General features: G+C 40.7%; 1 protein-coding gene across 1 annotated transcript in view; it reads right to left on the minus strand.

Annotated features, from left to right (window-relative positions):
- The window catches only part of tspan15 (tetraspanin 15), a 71,225-nt gene that overhangs the window by 34,175 nt on the left and 15,501 nt on the right, over positions 1-21,549 (minus strand). Inside the window, exon 3 of the mRNA XM_038294616.1 lies at positions 1,148-1,222. Within this exon, the coding sequence (XP_038150544.1) occupies positions 1,148-1,222 (75 nt within the window). The remainder of the gene's footprint in view (positions 1-1,147; positions 1,223-21,549) is intronic.

Genomic DNA, 21,549 nt, shown 5'->3' on the forward strand with positions numbered 1-21,549 from the left:
ATTTGTAAGAATATAAGTAAAATACCATGTGTAAATGGAATCACTAAAATATATGGGATTTTTCTAAATAAATCGTCAGAGACTTATTTAGGGTTTTTATTTAGACTTTATTAACTTAAGTTTTTATTTAAACTTTTTTTTTTGGTGATTGGGGCTCAGGGCTAAAGAAAACCCAACATTTTGTTACTTACCAAAAATGTTATATTAGAATATTGCACAAGTTAGTTCACCAGCACAGCCTGGAGGAAATCACCCCACTCTAATTAGTGCCCTTGATGGCTCAAAAATCCAATTTTCCTCTTTATAATACGCCATGGATTCTTTTCAGTGCTAAGGGGCAGGTGAGTTTTCATGCATTGGCACTGCTGGCCATGTGGACAGGTGCCCAACCAGCTTGAAAATAAAAACCTATCTTTCCATAAAGCTTATCAGCAAATGGATGCACCAAATGCTTGAACATTTCCAGCTGTGTTGAATGTGGCCTTGACATTACACATCATAGGACAGAGTTGAGGTGAGTCTTCACATTGGATCTTAAGCAATTTGTATTCTGTCCCCTTTCCTCTTCTCAGTCAGCTACCTCATTATTTTGTTGGTTGTGTTTTTCTCTTCAGGCAGAAGCTTCTGAATTCAGAGTCATTATGAATCTTAGCCAGTGTCTAACATCAAATCCTACCAGTGTTTTTTCCAGTAATAAATGTTCCCTTTTTGGTTTCTCAATTAAGTATCTGTACTTCTTACACAATGAACTATCCAATAAAGGAAATATGTTTTCTCCATCTCATACACAGTGGATTGTTTATTGATGCAGTTGTTTTTGGTTGTGGGGAAAGCCATCCTAATCATTGGCAGGAAAACTAAAGGATGTATTGGACCGGCTGGACAATAAAGAACACAGATTATAAAACAAAACAAGAGAAACTAATCTAGGAGAGGATATTACAATGAAAAAGACAATACAACAATGTCAAGAAGCAAATAACACTGATAACATACAACTGATAATCATTTTGGTTTGTATAAAGTTTGTATGTTATCTGAATCTCTTCTACATGTTGAAGTTTGACCAACTTATTCCTGTTCATTTGATCTGCGGCTTTAGAAATATTTCAGACTAAGGCTTCCTCAGTAAATCTTCAAAGCCTACCTGGTTCCGAAACGTCAGAGCCAATATTCCTCCCAGCAGCTCCAGTATCAGGCAAACTACCAGGGTGTACATAAACTGTGACACAGAAACAACAACAAAAAAAAACAATTAGACATGCTATTATTAATTTAGATGCAATAAATCACGTTCCTTCCTCTTTTTTTAGAGATTCAATATAATCCAATTGTTTTTTTAAATGGGATGGTCAGTTCCAGAGGTACAGAATGTCACATAATCTACATTAGTGTTCATAGGTTTGTAAATGGCTTAGGATTCCAAATGTTTCTATTAAATATAAGGACTTTGTTTTATACAGTATAGCATAAAGTCAGAGAGAAAGCTGGTACACTGTGATGTTGTTCAACTTTAATCATATTTTGATGAAAAATAAAAATATGATTCTAAATCAAACATGGTAACAAAAATATCACCCCATTTCTTTTCACAACATCACTTCAGTTCAGTGGAGAAAGAAAACTCTGCCAGGAGATCATGTTAATTTAATTAGCATTATCCTCTGTTGATTAGCATTAAAACAGAAAAGTTTAACTTTCATTTACTGATTTTCTGTTCAAATGTTTTTTTCTTTAATATTTAAATAACACAGTGACTCATATCCTGCTTCAAATCTGTATCCAAGGCATAGACAGGACCAGGTGATACTTTACTTATTCTGTCTAAGAAGTATATAAGGTCACTGCTTACTTATAAAAGTAAGAAGCTTAAATAAATTTGATATTTATTCTTATGATATAAAGTTATGCAATGCCTTGGGGAAAACCAACAGCTCAGGTTGATAGGACTTAAAAGCATCGCTAACACCAGTAGCACTATTAGCAAGGACATGTTCTTACTTATCTATCACTTTCGCATGAATAATTTTGTTTTTAAATTATTTCTACGATTGGTTTTGCAGTAATGGTCACTTTAATCATTCTTCTCCCATTTCTAATCTTCTTTTAGGTACAAAGACATTTTACGGGTGCTCCAGACTTGACGTCTGTCTTGGGCAATCACTTAGCTTTTATCCAAACCTAGCTTTTCACTGAATAACTAAATTTGTTGTTACAGAGAAGCAATTGCCCATTTTGTTAGGCTTCATAATTAGATATTATGCAACTCTGCAATTATAAATGACATTTTTATTTTCTGACTACAGGACTATCGGTCACTACACATGCAGCTGACATGTTTATATCCAGAGAACAATGGTTTGTTTGTTTTAGTTATGGAAAACGTATGTACTAGACTTAATATGGATGTATAGACTGCCACTGTATATATATATATATATATATATATATATATATATATATATATATATATATATATATATATATATATATATATATATATATATATATATATATATATATATATATATATATATATATATTTGTTTTATATTTATTTATTTATTTTTTTTAAAGAAGAAAGCAAATTCGCTGCAGGCGCTGGTACAGTGTTCAGATGCTACAGTCTAAGTAATATCTGTGAAGTTTTCTTCATGGATGTTATGAGGAACTTATGACTCCCTCTTTTTCCCATTTCTGACCGGTGGAGCACTTCTCCAGTGAGCCCTTTTCTTCCCAGAAACAACTTCCTCTTTAATGTGGCTATTGAATCAATGGTATCTTCAATTCTGAAACATCAGACATCCACCAGCTCATCAAAATATTTAGGGTCTGTCTGGTTCACTGTATGCATGTGTAGAGATGTTATCCTGGTCACATGATTATGCTACGGTAAACATACACAGAAAGGCTATATTTACAAAGTAACAAATACTGTGCAGGCACGACATATTTCATAAAAATGCAACCAGAGTGAGTTACTGGCCTATAAATTCAAAGCTACAGTAAATAATTTTCTGTGATATATAATGATCGACCGCTTTAAATAGTATTGAATAGTATAAATAGTATTTTATTAGTTTGTGTAGGATATAGATTTTATATAGGCCTAGGATAGCGAATATGTGTTATTTGTTTCACATGCCGCGTTTTATTGAGCTGCTTAGCACAGTAATGTAAACAAAAATGTAATTGTAGTTGTTTAGTTTGATACAGAGACTGTGTCTGTTGCAAATATAGCAAATGTTTTCCCCAATTAGAGAGTCCAGGTCTTGATTGAGGCAGAGGCGTTGTTAGACGAGTGTGAGGTTGCAGACGAAAGCACGGTGGTGGGCCTTATCAGAGATGACAACGACCAGGACTACAGGAGGTGGAGCAGCTGGTGGGATGGAACAAAGATAACAGCCTGATCCTGAACGTGGAGAAGATGAAGGAGATCATCCTTGACTTCAGGAAGAATCGGCCTAACCACGTTCCTCAGCTCAGCTATAGAGGTGATCAGCAGCACCAAATTCCTAGGGGTGCACATCAAAGACACCCTCACCTGGACTGTAAACACCACCCCAATGATCAAAAGGGCACAGAAGCGCATGTACTTCCTGCACAGGATGAGGAGAGCCCACCTGCCCCCAACCATCCTCACAGCCCTCTACAGAAGCACCATAGAGAGCGCTCTGACCAGCTGTCTGAGTGTGTGGTGTGGAGGCTGCAGCGCCTCAGACAGGAAGAAAAGTCAGAAGAGTGGTGAAAACAGCAGAGAGGATCATCGGGGCTCCACTTCCCTCCATTAAAGACATTTCATCCCAGTGCTGTGTGTCTGCCCCACCATGGACTGTTCTCTTTGCTGCCCTCTGGGAAGAGGCTTCGCAACATTCAATGCAGGTCCAGCAGATACTGAAACAGTTTCTTTGTCACTGCCATCAGACTGCTGAACTGTTGGGGGGAAAAAAACTAAATCATGTCACAGACTCTGCATCACACTGACAACACCAAACCAAAAACAGTGCATAATTGCGCCATATATAATAATGTTCTGAACTTCCATATCAGTGCGTTTTTTGCACAATGTTTTTTCTTCCACAGTGTTTACATTTCACCACTCTCGCACTTTATGAAATGGAAATGTTTATTTACCGTCTGAAGAGCTGTAGTAAACAAACTTTTGCTCTGTATACACCTTGTCTATACAAAATGACAGTAAAAGTTGTTCAACTCTAAGTTTAAGGGAAGATGAAGCCAAGGAGAGGAGTAACAGAGGTATGTATCCAGAAAATTACTATGGTGTTTTATTAAATGATATGCACAATATGAATTAATATAAATCAGCATGTTTTATTTACAGCTCTGAGTGGACCATGGTTACTTTAGTCTGTAGTTGGAGGAGTAATATCCAAGTAACTACTACATTTCTGTCAGTAAATCCCTAAAATTATTTTACAATGTAGCTTAAAAAATGTCAAATAATGTAACTATATACTTTTAAAACTGTAGCATCTAAATCATGGATCATCCTAAATTTAAAAAGAAGAAAACTTGAAATGAAAAGAAACTTTGATTTGTTTCAGAATTTTTTATTTTTGGCCTTTGGATAGATTCATACAACAATTGGATGTATTGGTGGACTGTGGTGACAGAAAGGATGCAAGGACACAGAGAGAATCTTTATATCTAAGGTACATTCAGTTTGAGACAAGGATGTGTTGTCCTCCATGGTTGACTGATGTAGAGGCAGATTTCTGTCCCTTGGGACTTCCAAGTAAAAACAGTGTCTCTGTCGAGCATCACCAGGGCACCAAGCCCAGAGAAAATTAGCCAGGCATCAGTACCCCCGGGAGTGAGCGAAGTTTCAGTGAAAGTCACACACATCCTGGTTTCTTCAGTTTAGTGAAATTGGTTTTGTTTTCATCCATCTTATTTCAAAAGGACCCCATAATGCAAAGCAATATTGAGGGGATAGGTATGCGGAAGAATGACAGCCACATAAATGTCTGATGTCAAAACGATGCCATGCTGGTTTATTAAAGTTCCCCAGATAAGTCGGGATCTAAGTAACTGACTGATCCCCAACCACTACGATTCAGTAAAAAAAGAAAAAAGAAAATCTCAGAGAATACAGAGTCCTCTCAATGTGTGAGTAGCGTGGTTCAAAGTCTGAGGAATGGTCAATGGAGAGATGAAAAATAGCTGCTTTAATAAACACAAAAACAATAGAACTAAAGTATAAGAACTAAAGTATAAGAGATACAATAAAGTGGCACCTTGATACTATTGCTGAAGTATAAGTGGTATTATTTAATCTGACATGTATACTGTGGTAGCTGAAGTTAAGAATATGGGCTTTCTGATAGTAAATCTCTGAGTACCTGGAACCAAGCACCTGTAGTTGTTTGTGAGAGCGCACTTAGGCATGTAAATTTTATCCAAAGGAAAAATGCTCAATGGTGGTTGTGAAGAGCCAAAGACCCGACCCCCCAGAGAACAGAGGCAAGCGCTGGAGGACCCAAAACCCAGACGCCCAAAGGGATTCCCCCAGCCACCGCAATGCTGGAGTCCCTAGGAACCGCGGGGACGAGCCTGCGTGCTCCGGCGGCAGCCAGCCACCCCAAAGTGCAACCGGCCATGGGCCACCAGCAGGAGCCCCGACCAGGCCCCACAAAGCAGCCGCCAGGGATAAGCCAGCACCTGCCTGGGCATCCATCCCCAAACACCGAGCACCACTGAGCCAAAGCGCCAGCCAACGGAGGGGGGCAGGACGGGGGGAATGGGCTCCGCACTTAGCGGAGATTTGAGATATTCTTGGGAGAGGGAGCAGTTCAGACCTGAACCTGACAAGTGAAAAAACATGTAAAAAAATAATAATACACAGTCTTAATCACGCCTTCCCACCCTAGTGCCCCCACTCGCAACACACAGACTCTTCAAAAAAAAAAATAATAAAAAAAAAAAACGGCGTACACACATTCACACAACACACATCCGATAACCCTAGCACCAAGGACCCAGGGTTAACTACATTCTTATTGAAACTCTAATACAAATACCATATTTGTAATTTTATCAGTTATCAACCTCTAAAAGCAGTTAGCTGAGATGGGTTTTGTTTACAGGTATGGGGAAAATACAGGTGCTGGTCATAAAATTAGAATATCATGAAAAAGTAGATTGATTTCAGTAATTCCATTTAAAAAGTGAAACTTGTATATTATATTCATACATTACATACAAACTCATATATTTCAGATGTTTATTTTGTTTAATTTTGATGATTACAAATGACAACAAATGAAAATCTCAAATTCATCATATCAGAAAATTAGAATATTGTGAAAAGGTTCAAAATTGATGGCCCCTGGTGCCACACTCTAATCAGCTAATTAACTCAAACCACCTGCAAAAGCCTTTAAATGGTCTTTCAGTCTAGTTCTATAGGCTACACAATCATGGGGAAGACTGCTGACTTGACAGTTGTCCAAAAGACGACCATCGACACCTTGCACAAGGAGGGCAAGACACAAAAGGTCATCGCTAAAGAGGCTGGCTGTTCACAGAGCTCAGTGTCCAAGCACATTAATAGAGAGGCGAAGGGAAGGAAAAGATGTGGTCGAAAAAAGTGTACAAGCAGGAGAGATAACCGCACCCTGGAGAGGATTGTGAAACAAAACCCCTTCAAAAATGTGGGGGAGATTCACAAAGAGTGGACTGCAGCTGGAGTGAGTGCTTCAAGAACCACCACACACAGACGTATGAAAGACATGGGTTTCTGCTGTCGCATTCCTTGTGTCAAGCCACTCTTGAACCACAGACAGCGTCAGAAGCCTCTTGCCTGGGCTAAAGAGAAACAGGACTGGACTGCTGGTGAGTGGTCCAAAGTCATGTTCTCTGATGAAAGTAAATTTTGCATTTCCTTTGGAAATCAAGGTCCCAGAGTCTGGAGGAAAAGAAGAGAGGCACTTCATCCACGTTGCTTGAAGTCCAGTGTAAAGTTTCCACAGTCAGTGATGGTTTGGGGTGCCATGTCATCTGCTTGTGTTGGTCCATTGTGTTTTCTGAGGTCCAGGGTCAACGCAGCCACATACCAGGAAGTTTTAGAGCACTTCATGCTTCCTGCAGCTGACCAACTTTTTGGAGATGCAGATTTCATTTTCCAACAGGACTTGGCACCTGCACACAGTGCCAAAGCTACCAGTACCTGGTTGAAGGACCATGGTATCCCTGTTCTTAATTGGCCAGCAAACTCTCCTGACCTTAACCCCATAGAAAATCTATGGGGTATTGTGAAGAAGAAGATGCAATACACCAGACCCAACAATTCAGAAGAGCTAAAAGCCACTATTAGAGCAACCTGGGCTATCATAACACCTGAGCAGTGCCACAGACTGATCGACTCCATGCCACGCCGCATTGCTGCAGTAATACAGGCCAAAGGAGGCCCAACTAAATACTGAGTGCTGTACATGCTCATACTTTTCATGTTCATACTTTTCAGTTGGCCAACATTTCTATAAATCCTTTGTTTTTATTGGTCTTCAGTAATATTCTAATTTTCTGATATGATGAATTTGAGATTTTCATTTGTTGTCATTTGTAATCATCAAAATTAAACAAAATAAACATCTGAAATATATGAGTTTGTATGTAATGTATGAATATAATATACAAGTTTCACTTTTTAAATGGAATTACTGAAATCAATCTACTTTTTCATGATATTCTAATTTTATGACCAGCACCTGTATGGCTGAATATCAAACCTTTTTCATTTTTTATTTGTAAAAAGATTTTGAACACCATAGATTATTTACAGCCCCCTTTCAAAATGATACTTCTGGGGATCATCATTTCATTTCCTCCAGTTTCTGTTAAATCTTATAAAGAAGTCACCACCATTGATCTTCACCTATTCCCCTCACTCTCCTTCAGAGGCAACAAAGCTCTTTCTTCCCTCAGGAAGCTAACTCACATGTTTGAAGCCTCAGCCTACACATCTCAGTTTGGTTTAAAGGGATATTTCCGGGATATTTTGGTGAGGTTCTGTTACAAGGTTATGAAGATAACTAAAGTGGACCTCCGATCAAATTCTACTGTATAGTGATCTCTGTTAAACATACATCATGTGTGCATTAGCTGTATGAATACTTTTAGATATAATTGGGTTGGGACTAGTTTCTGTGTGGTAAACAACAGTTAAGATGGTATCTTACTAAGAAAACACGTTACAAATACTATTTGAACATTAGGGTTGCAAAGTTTTCCATCTCCATGTTAACATTCTTAATTCCTTGAGCAGGTTTGGTCTGATGTAACATTGTCAAGGTTGAAAAAATTATGCAATATGGATTTGACATTATCTGTTTTTGTTATTATATTCTCTCTCTCTGATCTAGGTTTATATCACTTGCGACCTTTAACATTTTGGCATTGCCAGTTGTGTCCAGTATGAGCATCTGCTGGATTGTGACCCTATCCCACTGTAACAATGAGCCATTGTTAATTGTATATTGGCCATAGTAGCAGCTAAACACAGGATCTGGTTTTCTACATTGGTTTATATTTGTTTGGGTTTTGGTTCTTTGGTTGGCCACATCTTGTTTTTATTTTTGTAAAAAGGTAAATTGATTTCACTTTAATATATATATATTTTTTTGTTTATTTATAAAAGGGACATTAAATATTTAAAATATTTTGAAATACTCACCTCTGCTGTTTCACTCTCCAAGCAGGTGTGTACAGGACTGTACCATTAGATAATTGAAGAGGGGGGAGGTTGATCTGATGTATGGTATTTTCTTTATTGAGTTTGAGTATTTGTTTGGATTGAATTAATATATTTGTTTCTGTATTTTATTGGTAAAAGTATTTCTTAAGTAGTTGTTTGTTTAAACCAAAATTTCCTTTTCTTCTTATTGTGAAGCTGAACAGTCTTTTTAAAAATGGTTTCTTCCAATTTAGTTCCTCCTCTATTTAAGAAACATGTCTGCCATTGTTCTTGGTTGGTGTGGTTTTGTTGATGTCCTGCACAAGAAGAAATTAAAATTTTGTCTGCTGAAAACTCTACAAAGCACGTTCTTCTGTCAACCAGTTTGGGTCCCACCTCCAAGACTGCTTGGCCTCCTGACAAGCATGTGACAAGTGGTGTCAGAAGCTACGGTTTGAAACTACATGCTAAATTATGCCGCGAGGTGGAAAGAAGGTGGAGCACCAAGAGGGACCAGATGTTGGTGAACCAGTTCCCTCTGATGAGCAGCAGGGAGCACCAGCAGCAGAAGACAGCAATCCTGATAAATTGGAGGAATTAACCAGTCTGGTAAAGTCTCTAATCCAATCCCAGGCTTCCAGAGATGAACAACTGGAAAAGGAGTCCACACGGCAAGAAAAAATGATGAAGTCACTGAAACATCAGTTCCAGCAGATTCAAGCTCAGGTGAGACAACTGAGAGATGATGTTGACAAAAGTACTGGGCCACAAGTAACTGCTGATGATGATGAAACTGAAGACACTGAAGATGATGATTCTGATGGTGCTGATTATGAAGTATCTGCACGTGATCGACAGAAAGACCCACCCATTCAAAGAGTGTTAAGGTTACCCAAACAGCCTAAGATCCTGCCATTATCACCAGAAGATGACATTGAACATTATTTGATGACTTTTGAAAGAATAGCTACAGTCTGCGGTTGGCCAAAAGATGAATGGGCAGTTCAGCTTGTTCCCCTGCTCACTGGTAGAGCAAGAAGTGCATATGTTCTAATGGACTTTGATGACTCTGCCAATTATGAGAAGGTCAAAGAGGTGATTTTGGCAAAGTATGAAATCACACGTGACACATACAGGAAACGGTTTCGTGCACTGGACATCAATCCTGGTGAAACCCCACGTGAACTGTATGTCAGACTAAAAGACCTTTTTATTAAATGGGTGAAGCCTGATACTTCTACAGTGAAAGACATCTCAGAACTTCTGATTCTGGAACAGTTCCTGAGAATGATGAACCCAGAGATGGAGATTTGGATACGTGAAAGGGACCCCAAGTCTGCTGAAGAAGCTGCTCAACTTGCAGAGGTGTTCCTGTCTGCCAGGACCGGGAGCCACAGTTCAGCCTTCTACAGTGACAGCCGTTTCACTGGAAGCAGTAAGTCCTATGGGGGTGATGGGGGTGGACAAATTCAAAATAGGTCCCACTGTAATTTCAGAAAACCTTTTTCTAAACCTGGTGTTTCAAGACCGAATAAGAATAGACAATCTTTTTCCAACTCTAGACCAGACACTCGCTGTTACCTCTGTAATGGACTAGGTCATACTCAGTATACATGCCCTTCAAGCAGACATACTACACCCTCCCTGCTGTGTACAGTTCCAAGACCGTCTCAACCTCTTCCAGTTCAAAAAGAGGTTTTAACTGTCCCTGTTCTGATTAATGGTCAGCGTGAGGAGGCCTTGTTAGATTCAGGCTGCTTTAAGTCTGTGGTTCACTCTAGTATTGTGCCAAGAGACCTGTGGGCTGATGCTTCGGCTAACATTTGCTGTGTTCATGGGGATGAGAAGGTATACCCTACAGCTGAGGTTTACCTAACTGCTGATGGTCAAACATACCTTATGTCAGTAGCTTTGGTGGATAAGCTCCCTTATGCTGTTATTTTGGGCAGTGATGTTCCAGTTCTTTTTGATCTCATCCATCTAGCAAAAAACAAATCCCAGCTGAATGGACAGAATAGTGTCTCGGCAGAAGCTCAAGGGGTAGAGAGACATTTAGTGGGGAATATTCATGCTTCTTGTAATATGGCAATCACCAGAGCTCAGGGAGCAAAGAACACTCTTGAGGAGTTACCTTTTTACCATGCAGAGCTAGATGGGGGCCCAGTGAGGCCACAGAAGACCAGAGCACAAAAGAGGAGGGAGAAGTTTTTGGTTTCATCAAAAAACCTGTGTGAAGTTATTAAAGAACCAAGTGAGGCCATAGATTTTGAAATTCCCTCAGATGTTGCTGCACTTCAAAGGGCTGATCCAAAACTAAAAGTTTGGTTTGATAAAGTTACAGAGGTAGAGGGTGACAAACTACACACAGCAGATTGTCTAGCAGATACTACATATATAATTAAAAATGGCATTCTCTATCAAAGACAGGGCATGATTGAGGCTTTGGCATTACCACAATGTTTAACACAGAAAGTAATGGAGCTTGGTCATTCTGTTCCATGGGCAGGTCATCTAGCATTTCAGAAATCCCTCAGAAGGATAGCCAGTAGGTTTGTTTGGCCTGGTATGTACATACAACTGAAAGAGTTTTGTGCTACATGTCAAACTTGCCAGCTAACATCTCCTAGGGGGATACCACGGGCCCAACTTCAGCCATTGCCGCTAATTGCTACTCCATTTGACAGAATTGGAATGGATATAGTAGGGCCCCTTGAGAAAAGCTCATCTGGCCATAGATATATGCTCGTTATTTGTGACTATGCCACTCGTTACCCTGAAGCATTTCCTCTTAGATCTATCACTGCTAGGCATGTGGCTAACTGTTTGATCCAGCTGTTTTCGAGAGTGGGCATACCCAGAGAAATCCTGACTGACTGTGGCACAAACTTTTTATCAAAACTGCTGCAGCAGGTTTATGGGCTGTTAGGTATTAAGGGTATTAGGTCCACCCCATATCATCCCCAGACGGATGGGCTGGTGGAGAGATTCAATCAGACTCTAAAAAACATGCTGCGGAAGTTTGTCTCCCAAACAGGCTCTGACTGGGACCAGTGGCTGCCATATCTTTTGTTCGCATACCGGGAGGTTCCACAAGCATCCACAGGTTTCTCTCCTTTCGAACTTCTCTATGGTCGCCAAGTCAGAGGACCACTGGATCTTTTGAAAGATCACTGGGAGACTCCGACATCTCAACAGGACAACGTGGTTGCCTATGTTCTTCAGATGAGAGACAGGTTGGAGCGGATGACGACACTAGCACAGGAGCATATGAAGACCGCGCAAGCTAACCAGAAGCTCTGGTATGACAAAAAGGCCAGACAGAGAACTTTTCAGGTTGGACAGCAGGTCTTGCTTCTTCTACCCACCAGTGACAACAAGCTGCTGGCCAAATGGCATGGCCCCTATGAGATCACAAGATGTGTGAGTAAGGTCACGTATGAACTCCACACACCAGATAAACAGAAGAAACATCAGTGTTTTCATGTGAATCTTTTGAAGGAGTTTCACTGTCCTTCATCCAAGCAGGTCCAACTGTTGAAACAGGACTCACCTCAGCCACATCTCTTCATTTGTGAAGCGGAAGAGGACAGAGAACAGGAGTTCCCAAGAAAAGACCAGAAATCCATGACAGTGGATCTGTCACATCTTCAGCCTGGTAAGCAGAGAGAGATCCAGGCATTGCTTGACCCAGACCTTTTCACAGAACGGCCGGGTTTTACTACTCTGGTTGAGCATAAAGTTCATCTCAAAGCTGATGCTATACCACGCCGAAGGTCCTATCGGATCCCTGAACGTCTGCTGCCGAAACTCAAGGAGGAAGTCGAGGTGATGTTGCAGCTGGACGTAATAGAACAATCTACAAGTGAGTGGTGTAGTCCTATTGTTTTGGTTCCAAAAAAAGATGGTTCTCTAAGATTCTGTATTGACTTCAGATACACTATATTGCCAAAAGTATTTGCTCACCCATCCAAATTATTGGAATCAGGTGTTCCAATCACTTCCATGGCCACAGGTGTATAAATTCAAGCACCTAGGCATGCAGACTGTTTTTACAAACATTTGTGAAAGAATGGGTCGCTCTCAGGAGCTCAGTGAATTCCAGCGTGGAACTGTGATAGGATGCCACCTGTGCAACAAATCCAGTCGTGAAATTTCCTCGCTCCTAAATATTCCACAGTCAACTGTCAGCTGTATTATAAGAAAATGGAAGTGTTTGGGAACGACAGCAACTCAGCCACGAAGTGGTAGGCCACGTAAACTGATGGAGCGGGGTCAGCGGATGCTGACGCGCATAGTGCGAAGAGGTCGCCAACTTTCTGCAGAGTCAATCACTACAGACCTCCAAACTTCATGTGGCCTTCAAAATTGGCTCAAGAACAGTGCGCAGAGAGCTTCATGGAATGGGTTTCCATGGTCGAGCAGCTGCATCCAAGCCATACATCACCAAGTGCAATGCAAAGCGTCGGATGCGGTGGTGTAAAGCACGCCGCCACTGGACTCTAGAGCAGTGGAGACGCGTTCTCTGGAGTGACGAATCGCGCTTCTCCATCTGGCAATCTGATGGACGGGTCTGGGTTTGGCGGTTGCCAGGAGAACGGTACTTGTCTGACTGCATTGTGCCAAGTGTAAAGTTTGGTGGAGGGGGGATTATGGTGTGGGGTTGTTTTTCAGGAGCTGGGCTTGGCCCCTTAGTTCCAGTGAAAGGAACTCTGAATGCTTCAGCATACCAAGACATTTTGGACAATTCCATGCTCCCAACTTTGTGGGAACAGTTTGGAGCTGGCCCCTTCCTCTTCCAACATGACTGTGCACCAGTGCACAAAGCAAGGTCCATAAAGACATGGATGACAGAGTCTGGTGTGGATGAACTTGACTGGCCTGCACAGAGTCCTGACCTCAACCCGATAGAACACCTTTGGGATGAATTAGAGCGGAGACTGAGAGCCAGGCCTTCTCGTCCAACATCAGTGTGCGACCTCACAAATGCGCTTCTGGAAGAATGGTCAAAAATTCCCATAAACACACTCCTAAACCTTGTGGACAGCCTTCCCAGAAGAGTTGAAGCTGTTCTAGCTGCAAAGGGTGGACCGACGTCATATTGAACCCTATGGATTAGGAACGGGATGTCACTTAAGCTCATATGTGAGTCAAGGCAGGTGAGCAAATACTTTTGGCAATATAGTGTATCTTAACTCAATGTCAAAGTGTCAGTCATACCCAATGCCAAGAATAGATGAGTTGTTGGAGAAGGTTGGCAATTCAAAGTTCATTAGCACTATTGACTTGAGCAAAGGTTATTGGCAACTCTCCTTGGCACAAAAAACTAAAGAACTGACAGCTTTCACCACACCATTTGGTTTGTACCAGTTCAAGGTGATGCCGTTTGGTCTACAGGGGGCACCAGCAACATTTCAGAGACTCATGGACCAGATTCTTCGAGATGTACCACAATTTGCTGCTGCCTATTTGGATGATGTGGTCATCTTTAGCCAGACATGGGAGGACCATGTTACTCACCTTCAGCAGGTTCTTCGGCTGCTAAAAAATGCTGGGCTTACAATCAATCCTGGCAAATGCTCCTTAGCAAAAAGTGAAGTGGAGTATCTGGGCCATATTGTTGGTCAAGGTGTTATAAAGCCTCGAGTTGGAAAGGTGGATGCCATCCACTCCTATCCTGTTCCAAGCACCAAAAAGAGGGTTCGAGCATTCCTAGGACTGGTAGGTTGGTACAGCAAATTTATTCCACATTTTGCTGACAGAGCAGCGGCGTTAACTAATCTCACAAAGGCTTCAGCACCAACGAAAGTGAAATGGACCGAGGACTGTGACAGGGCCTTTAAAGACCTGAAGATGGCCATAACAAGTGAGTCTGTTCTTCACACCCGATTTCAATAATTCATTCATTCTTCAAACTGATGCTTCAGCAGTTGGCCTGGGAGCTGTGCTTTTGCAGGACGTGGATGGACAAAGAAAGCCAGTACTGTTCCTGAGCCGGAAACTTTTGGATCGAGAGACACGTTACTCGACTGTGGAAAAGGAGTGCTTGGCCATGAAGTGGGCAATTAGTTCCCTGAAGTACTACCTCTTAGGACGTCACTTCTACCTGGAAACTGACCATCGGGCTCTGCAGTGGCTCAAGAGGATGAAAGAATCGAACACTCGTCTCACAGGGTGGTATTTGTCACTTCAGCCTTATGACTTCACTATTCACTATAGGTCAGGAAAGGCAAACCTGGTGGCAGACTGTCTTTCCCGGGTACATGAAAATTGAAGTACTGTATTCTTGGGAGAAGGGGGGAGGAGATGTAACAATGAGCCATTGTTAATTGTATATTGGCCATAGTAGCAGCTAAACACAGGATCTGGTTTTCTACATTGGTTTATATTTGTTTGGGTTTTGGTTCTTTGGTTGGCCACATCTTGTTTTCATTTTTGTAAAAAGGTAAATTGATTTCACTTTAAAATATATATATTTTTTTGTTTATTTATAAAAGGGACATTAAATATTTAAAATATTTTGAAATACTCACCTCTGCTGTTTCACTCTCCAAGCAGGTGTGTACAGGACTGTACCATTAGATAATTGAAGAGGGGGGAGGTTGATCTGATGTATGGTATTTTCTTTATTGAGTTTGAGTATTTGTTTGGATTGAATTAATATATTTGTTTCTGTATTTTATTGGTAAAAGTATTTCTTAAGTAGTTGTTTGTTTAAACCAAAATTTCCTTTTCTTCTTATTGTGAAGCTGAACAGTCTTTTTAAAAATGGTTTCTTCCAATTTAGTTCCTCCTCTATTTAAGAAACATGTCTGCCATTGTTCTTGGTTGGTGTGGTTTTGTTGATGTCCTGCACAAGAAGAAATTAAAATTTTGTCTGCTGAAAACTCTACAAAGCACGTTCTTCTGTCAACCAGTTTGGGTCCCACCTCCAAGACTGCTTGGCCTCCTGACAAGCATGTGACACCCACCATCTAAAAATAACATTGGCATGCACAGCACAAGCTCATAACACTCGGAATATATTAGCCAAAGATGATTACTTTCCAAAAATGTATTTACCATCTATTATTAAAATGAAGACTTAGGCAAGGTATATTGTGCAGCCTTCTTAAACACCACATGCATTTCTAAATATTGTAGAATCACAATCATGGTAGTACACCATTATGAGAAAATAGTTCATTCATTAGGGGTGTACAATATGCCGAAAAATATGAAACAGTAGCAGCAGTTACCAGTGACGCATTTTGCTTTCAACTTGTTTATCAAAATGATTGCTTAACCATCTTGGCCACTAAATGGCAGCAGGTGTGAATCACATGCTGTTAAAGTAATCCAAGTTGACAAATATATTATTGCAATGTAGGGCAAGAACAGATGACATAATAGTAACCAAATAGTATGCAAAAGATGGCATCCAAGTACATATTAATATTGCTATGAATGAATCCATCGGCAAGCTGTACCTTATCTTAGCTGATTTGAGGAGTGCCAGGTTCACTGAGTAAAAGCCTAAATAAAGCCAGTTTTGAAGGTTCATATGACTTTGTTCACTTTCACTTTCCATTTCCACATGGTTCCCCAAGATCTCCCGATGCCTAATCTAGGCCGCTCTGTGTTTGAGGTACTGCAGTCAAAGTTACTGTCTAAACACTCAAGCAGAAGTCGCAACTTCTGACAGTCATGGGTATCGTTGCTATCATCAAGACCTCCATCACAGTTGCATGGTTAGCAAACGTAAAAATGGTAATCAGGTTGTGGATGCAATGATCCAAGTGAAGTAAGCTGAGGTATTCCCATGTTCACGTATCTGTTGAGTAAGATCCCGCATCCCACACTGACATGCTGCAGTTTGTTTGGCAAAAAAAGGCAGGTTTTGTCATAAACCCCTATATGAGAAGCCTTTAGCTCTTAATCAAATCTGTGTTTGTCCAAGAGTGTGCTGTCTGTGTCCCTGTAACCCTTTTAGCACCCATGTGATAAAATCTACAAACTAAAAACTATTCATAATATATAAAATGCAAACATTTCCTCTGCTCCCCTTGTGTTTAATGTTCCTTCCTGATATTTTCTCCCCCCTTTCTGTCCTTTCAACCAAACAATATAGACAACCAGCAGCCGTACCATATCTGGCACTTGCTGTTAAGACATTGGGTAACTACACACTCAAATGGAATTTGATGGTTTTTTCTGTTTGCAACTTTCCCTGAGGCAACTTTCGCTGTGAGCTGTCATTACCCAAATAGAAGGGTACTGAATTGTGAAAACTACGACAAATTTTGCATAGAAATGTCAGTTTCATATATGTGATTCAAATCTCAGAAGTAACTGGGTCGTGCAGCAGGACAATAACCTTAAGCAAACAAGGCTTTTCTGCAGAGTATGGTTAAAAAAGGAATAAATTTAATGATTTAAAAATGCCAAATCGCAGCACTGACCTTAATACATAGAAAATGGGGACCTGAAATCAACAGTTTCTACCAACATTTTGAAGCTGAGTGGCTCCTCCATGTAGACTAATGGAGTAAAGTTCATACAAGGCTATGTTGAAAATTGATCCACCACTGCTAATTGTGCTTTATCTCTTTTTGGTTTGCCAAGGTGATATTACAGGTAGTTTAAAATAGCACAGACTGATGTATTGATACTCCTCAAAGAGATGATTTATCCTTCCAATGAAGTCAAAACAAACTGTTAAAAATCAGCAATTCAGCAAAAGTTAATTCCCCTCAAACACAGACAAAACTTTTCAGTACACCTTATAAGAAGCATTTGTGTAAATTTGCCATGATGACTGACTGCAACTACTGCAGACTAAAGCCAACTGTCTTTAGTCTATTTCAGAAACAACATGTTCAACAAAGAGTTAATGTTTTATTTCATATTCATAAGGATAATGGTTAGGGTAGGGAAAAGTAAAGATGCACAAATATCGGCTCCGATATTGACTTATTAGCCTCAATCAGATATAGCATTACAATCCAGTCATTTCTATTTTCAATGATATCATGCACAGCAATACAGTTAAAGTGATCTACAGACTTCAATTTTATGATTGTAACACTAATTACGTAATCGTGCAGAGCACACACAGCAGCTAGTGATGATTAATATCCAGGGCCTGAACTTGATTTTTTTTGGCCACCAGCCACTATGGCAGGTGGATTTCCCAATCCACCTGCAACGCAGCTGTTTTTTGTTTGTTTTGTTTTTTTACCAGTAAACATCTTTTCGGGTTTAAAATCAAGGTAAATGGCTCTAAACCATTCACATGCTTTAGAAAGGTTCATGAACTTGTGGAGAATATGAATTAAAGTGCTGTCAGATTATTAACCAATTTAATCTTCAATCTCTAATCTCTAGAGAAAACCCTTTCAAAGAGCATAGACTGAGGGCTCTGAGCCTTAAGAGAGGAGGAGGCGGGCAGACACTCACCTCTGCTTCCTCCACTGCCGCAGTAGCTGGATTTTCTACAAGGTCTGATCTTGCTTTCTCCAAGCCATACGTACAACAATCTTGACAGTGCATCTCCTCTGATTTGATGTTGTACACAAGCCAGTCGCAAAACTTGCCATCCCTTTTCACTTAGTTTTAAAATGCCTTTTTTTTTTCTTTAGGTCGGTTACACAGCCTTTGGCCTCGTCACAACAGTTACTTAAATTTTGTCATCTCATTCATTAACATCTGAATCAGGTGTGCATGTGAGCATAATTAATAAAGTTAATGGAAAAAATAAAACAATGGGCCAAATATACCATTAATAAGTTTATATTCATGGAAGCTAGAACGTTGTAGCCTATATTACATCTAAGCCTTCCTTCATAAAAAAGATATTTCCCACACCGATACTGGAATCATTCGATGCAATTTAATGTGCTGATCAAATTTATACACACATTGCAATCTTATACACTATATTGCCAAAAGTATTTGCTCACCTGCCTTGACTCACATATGAGCTTAAGTGACATCCCGTTCCTAATCCATAGGGTTCAATATGACGTCGGTCCACCCTTTGCAGCTAGAACAGCTTCAACTCTTCTGGGAAGGCTGTCCACAAGGTTTAGGAGTGTGTTTATGGGAATTTTTGACCATTCTTCCAGAAGCGCATTTGTGAGGTCGCACACTGATGTTGGACGAGAAGGCCTGGCTCTCAGTCTCCGCTCTAATTCATCCCAAAGGTGTTCTATCGGGTTGAGGTCAGGACTCTGTGCAGGCCAGTCAAGTTCATCCACACCAGACTCTGTCATCCATGTCTTTATGGACCTTGCTTTGTGCACTGGTGCACAGTCATGTTGGAAGAGGAAGGGGCCAGCTCCAAACTGTTCCCACAAAGTTGGGAGCATGGAATTGTCCAAAATGTCTTGGTATGCTGAAGCATTCAGAGTTCCTTTCACTGGAACTAAGGGGCCAAGCCCAGCTCCTGAAAAACAACCCCACACCATAATCCCCCCTCCACCAAACTTTACACTTGGCACAATGCAGTCAGACAAGTACCGTTCTCCTGGCAACCGCCAAACCCAGACCCGTCCATCAGATTGCCAGATGGAGAAGCGCGATTCGTCACTCCAGAGAACGCGTCTCCACTGCTCTAGAGTCCAGTGGCGGCGTGCTTTACACCACCGCATCCGACGCTTTGCATTGCACTTGGTGATGTATGGCTTGGATGCAGCTGCTCGACCATGGAAACCCATTCCATGAAGCTCTCTGCGCACTGTTCTTGAGCTAATCTGAAGGCCACATGAAGTTTGGAGGTCTGTAGTGATTGACTCTGCAGAAAGTTGGCGACCTCTTCGCACTATGCGCGTCAGCATCCGCTGACCCCGCTCCGTCAGTTTACGTGGCCTACCACTTCGTGGCTGAGTTGCTGTCGTTCCCAAACACTTCCATTTTCTTATAATACAGCTGACAGTTGACTGTGGAATATTTAGGAGCGAGGAAATTTCACGACTGGATTTGTTGCACAGGTGGCATCCTATCACAGTTCCACGCTGGAATTCACTGAGCTCCTGAGAGCGACCCATTCTTTCACAAATGTTTGTAAAAACAGTCTGCATGCCTAGGTGCTTGAATTTATACACCTGTGGCCATGGAAGTGATTGGAACACCTGATTCCAATAATTTGGATGGGTGGGCAAATACTTTTGGCAATATAGTGTATATATATTAATATCTTATTTCATTGTAACTAGATAAACATATTCATCTGAATCTGTACAGAAGTTTTCATCTATAAAAATCATTACAAACCTGAAACATAAAATGTTCAACGTTGTGTCTCCAACAGTCTTGAATCACAACATAGCACCCATAAACAGAAGAGGGGGAAGCAAGAGAGTGTGTTGGCCCAGCTAAAGACTAGGAAGCCTCTGATTTCAACTCTCTTTCTGACCACTTTCCAGTCACTGCATCATAATAAGGATCTGCTGTCTGTTAAGTGCTTCTACAGATGAAGAATTGTGCTGTTCTTCGCCTGATGGAAACCTGGCTTATCTCTTAGATGCCAGACTTAGCCTTCCAGACCAACGGTTTTCATTTATCCAAAGCAGATCAGGACCACGGTTGGGTAAAACCTGGGGAGGAGAACTGTATGTATGTGGACAAAGGTTGGTGTACAAATTATGGACTTATTAAGAGCTACAGCTCTGCAGTGACAGAACATATGAAAGTAAAAAAACCAGAGTTAGTATCTGCCACAGGAAATTACTGTGATATTCATATTTATTGTTTATATTCCACTAGGTGTAGAACGGTACAAAAAACTCACAGTGCGGTACGTACCTTATGGACCCTATGGTTCGGTACGTTTTCGGTACAGTGCAGGAAAAAAAAAAAAATGACCAAAAGGCTATCCTCAAAGGCAGTTCAATCCTGCCACTTCTACTGTGGAATAAGGGTGCATGGCAGATGCGGTGTAAATTCCAATCGCTTCGGTGGTAATTTTTTTTTGCTCTTCGTGTATTCGGATCAGGGGGTTGTTTTAATACATTTGGGAGACGTTATTGGACACTTTTCTTCCGTCTCGTGCTGGTGAAAGGGATTTCTGGGTGGTGTTGTTTGATATGCGTCAACATATTTGACACTTATAAAATATGCCAGTATACTGATACTGATACTGGCCTATGGACACGAAGGGCCACCTTAACATTAACCTTAGAATAACCTCTTTAAGGTTTTTTTTTTTTCTGAGGCAGGAACCCTTTAGAATATATTAGTTCCTTACTGAGCATTTCCAGGTTACACATTCCTGGAAAAAGCTAAAGGTGTCAACAGAGCAGCTAAAAGTCATCTGCTGTTCAGCAGTATAGCATTGTATGGCTGTCACTAATAGAGTGCACCGTCTCCCTATTGCTGCTTTCAAACAACTGCATGCACAGTTCAATCATTTTCTACACTGGAAACACAGCCTCTTCTGTTGATGCATCCCGTGGGGAAAGGGTTTCTATTCAGAGTCTAAATTCACCACATGCTAAGATGGAGCACCGTATGAGCCACTGACAGAGCTGCAGCTAAGGTTTTCTTTACAGCAGTTCACAGCTTGATATTAGTTGAAGGCTAAATATCACCCCCTCAGTTTCTGACTATATGAAAAAAGAAAATAAATTGTTCAGAAAAAGTATTTGATAATTCATTGGAAAGGCATGACAAAATGCATGTTTGGAAGATAGGAAAGGAATCTATTCAACACCGACGCTACTAAAACCTGTTAAGTCAGCTGATGGTAGCAGCTAAATTATCTCAGTGTAATGCCTCACTGCTTCTCAACCAACAAACAGTTCAATCTCAAATTTGTTTAGATATAAAGACAAGATTGTGTTTTAATTATATGTCTTTTATCGAGGAGGATCAGGAAG

The sequence above is a fragment of the Cyprinodon tularosa genome, unplaced genomic scaffold, assembly GCF_016077235.1.
Source record: "Cyprinodon tularosa strain WSP-4 unplaced genomic scaffold, ASM1607723v1 ctg342, whole genome shotgun sequence".
Lineage (NCBI taxonomy): Eukaryota > Metazoa > Chordata > Actinopteri > Cyprinodontiformes > Cyprinodontidae > Cyprinodon > Cyprinodon tularosa.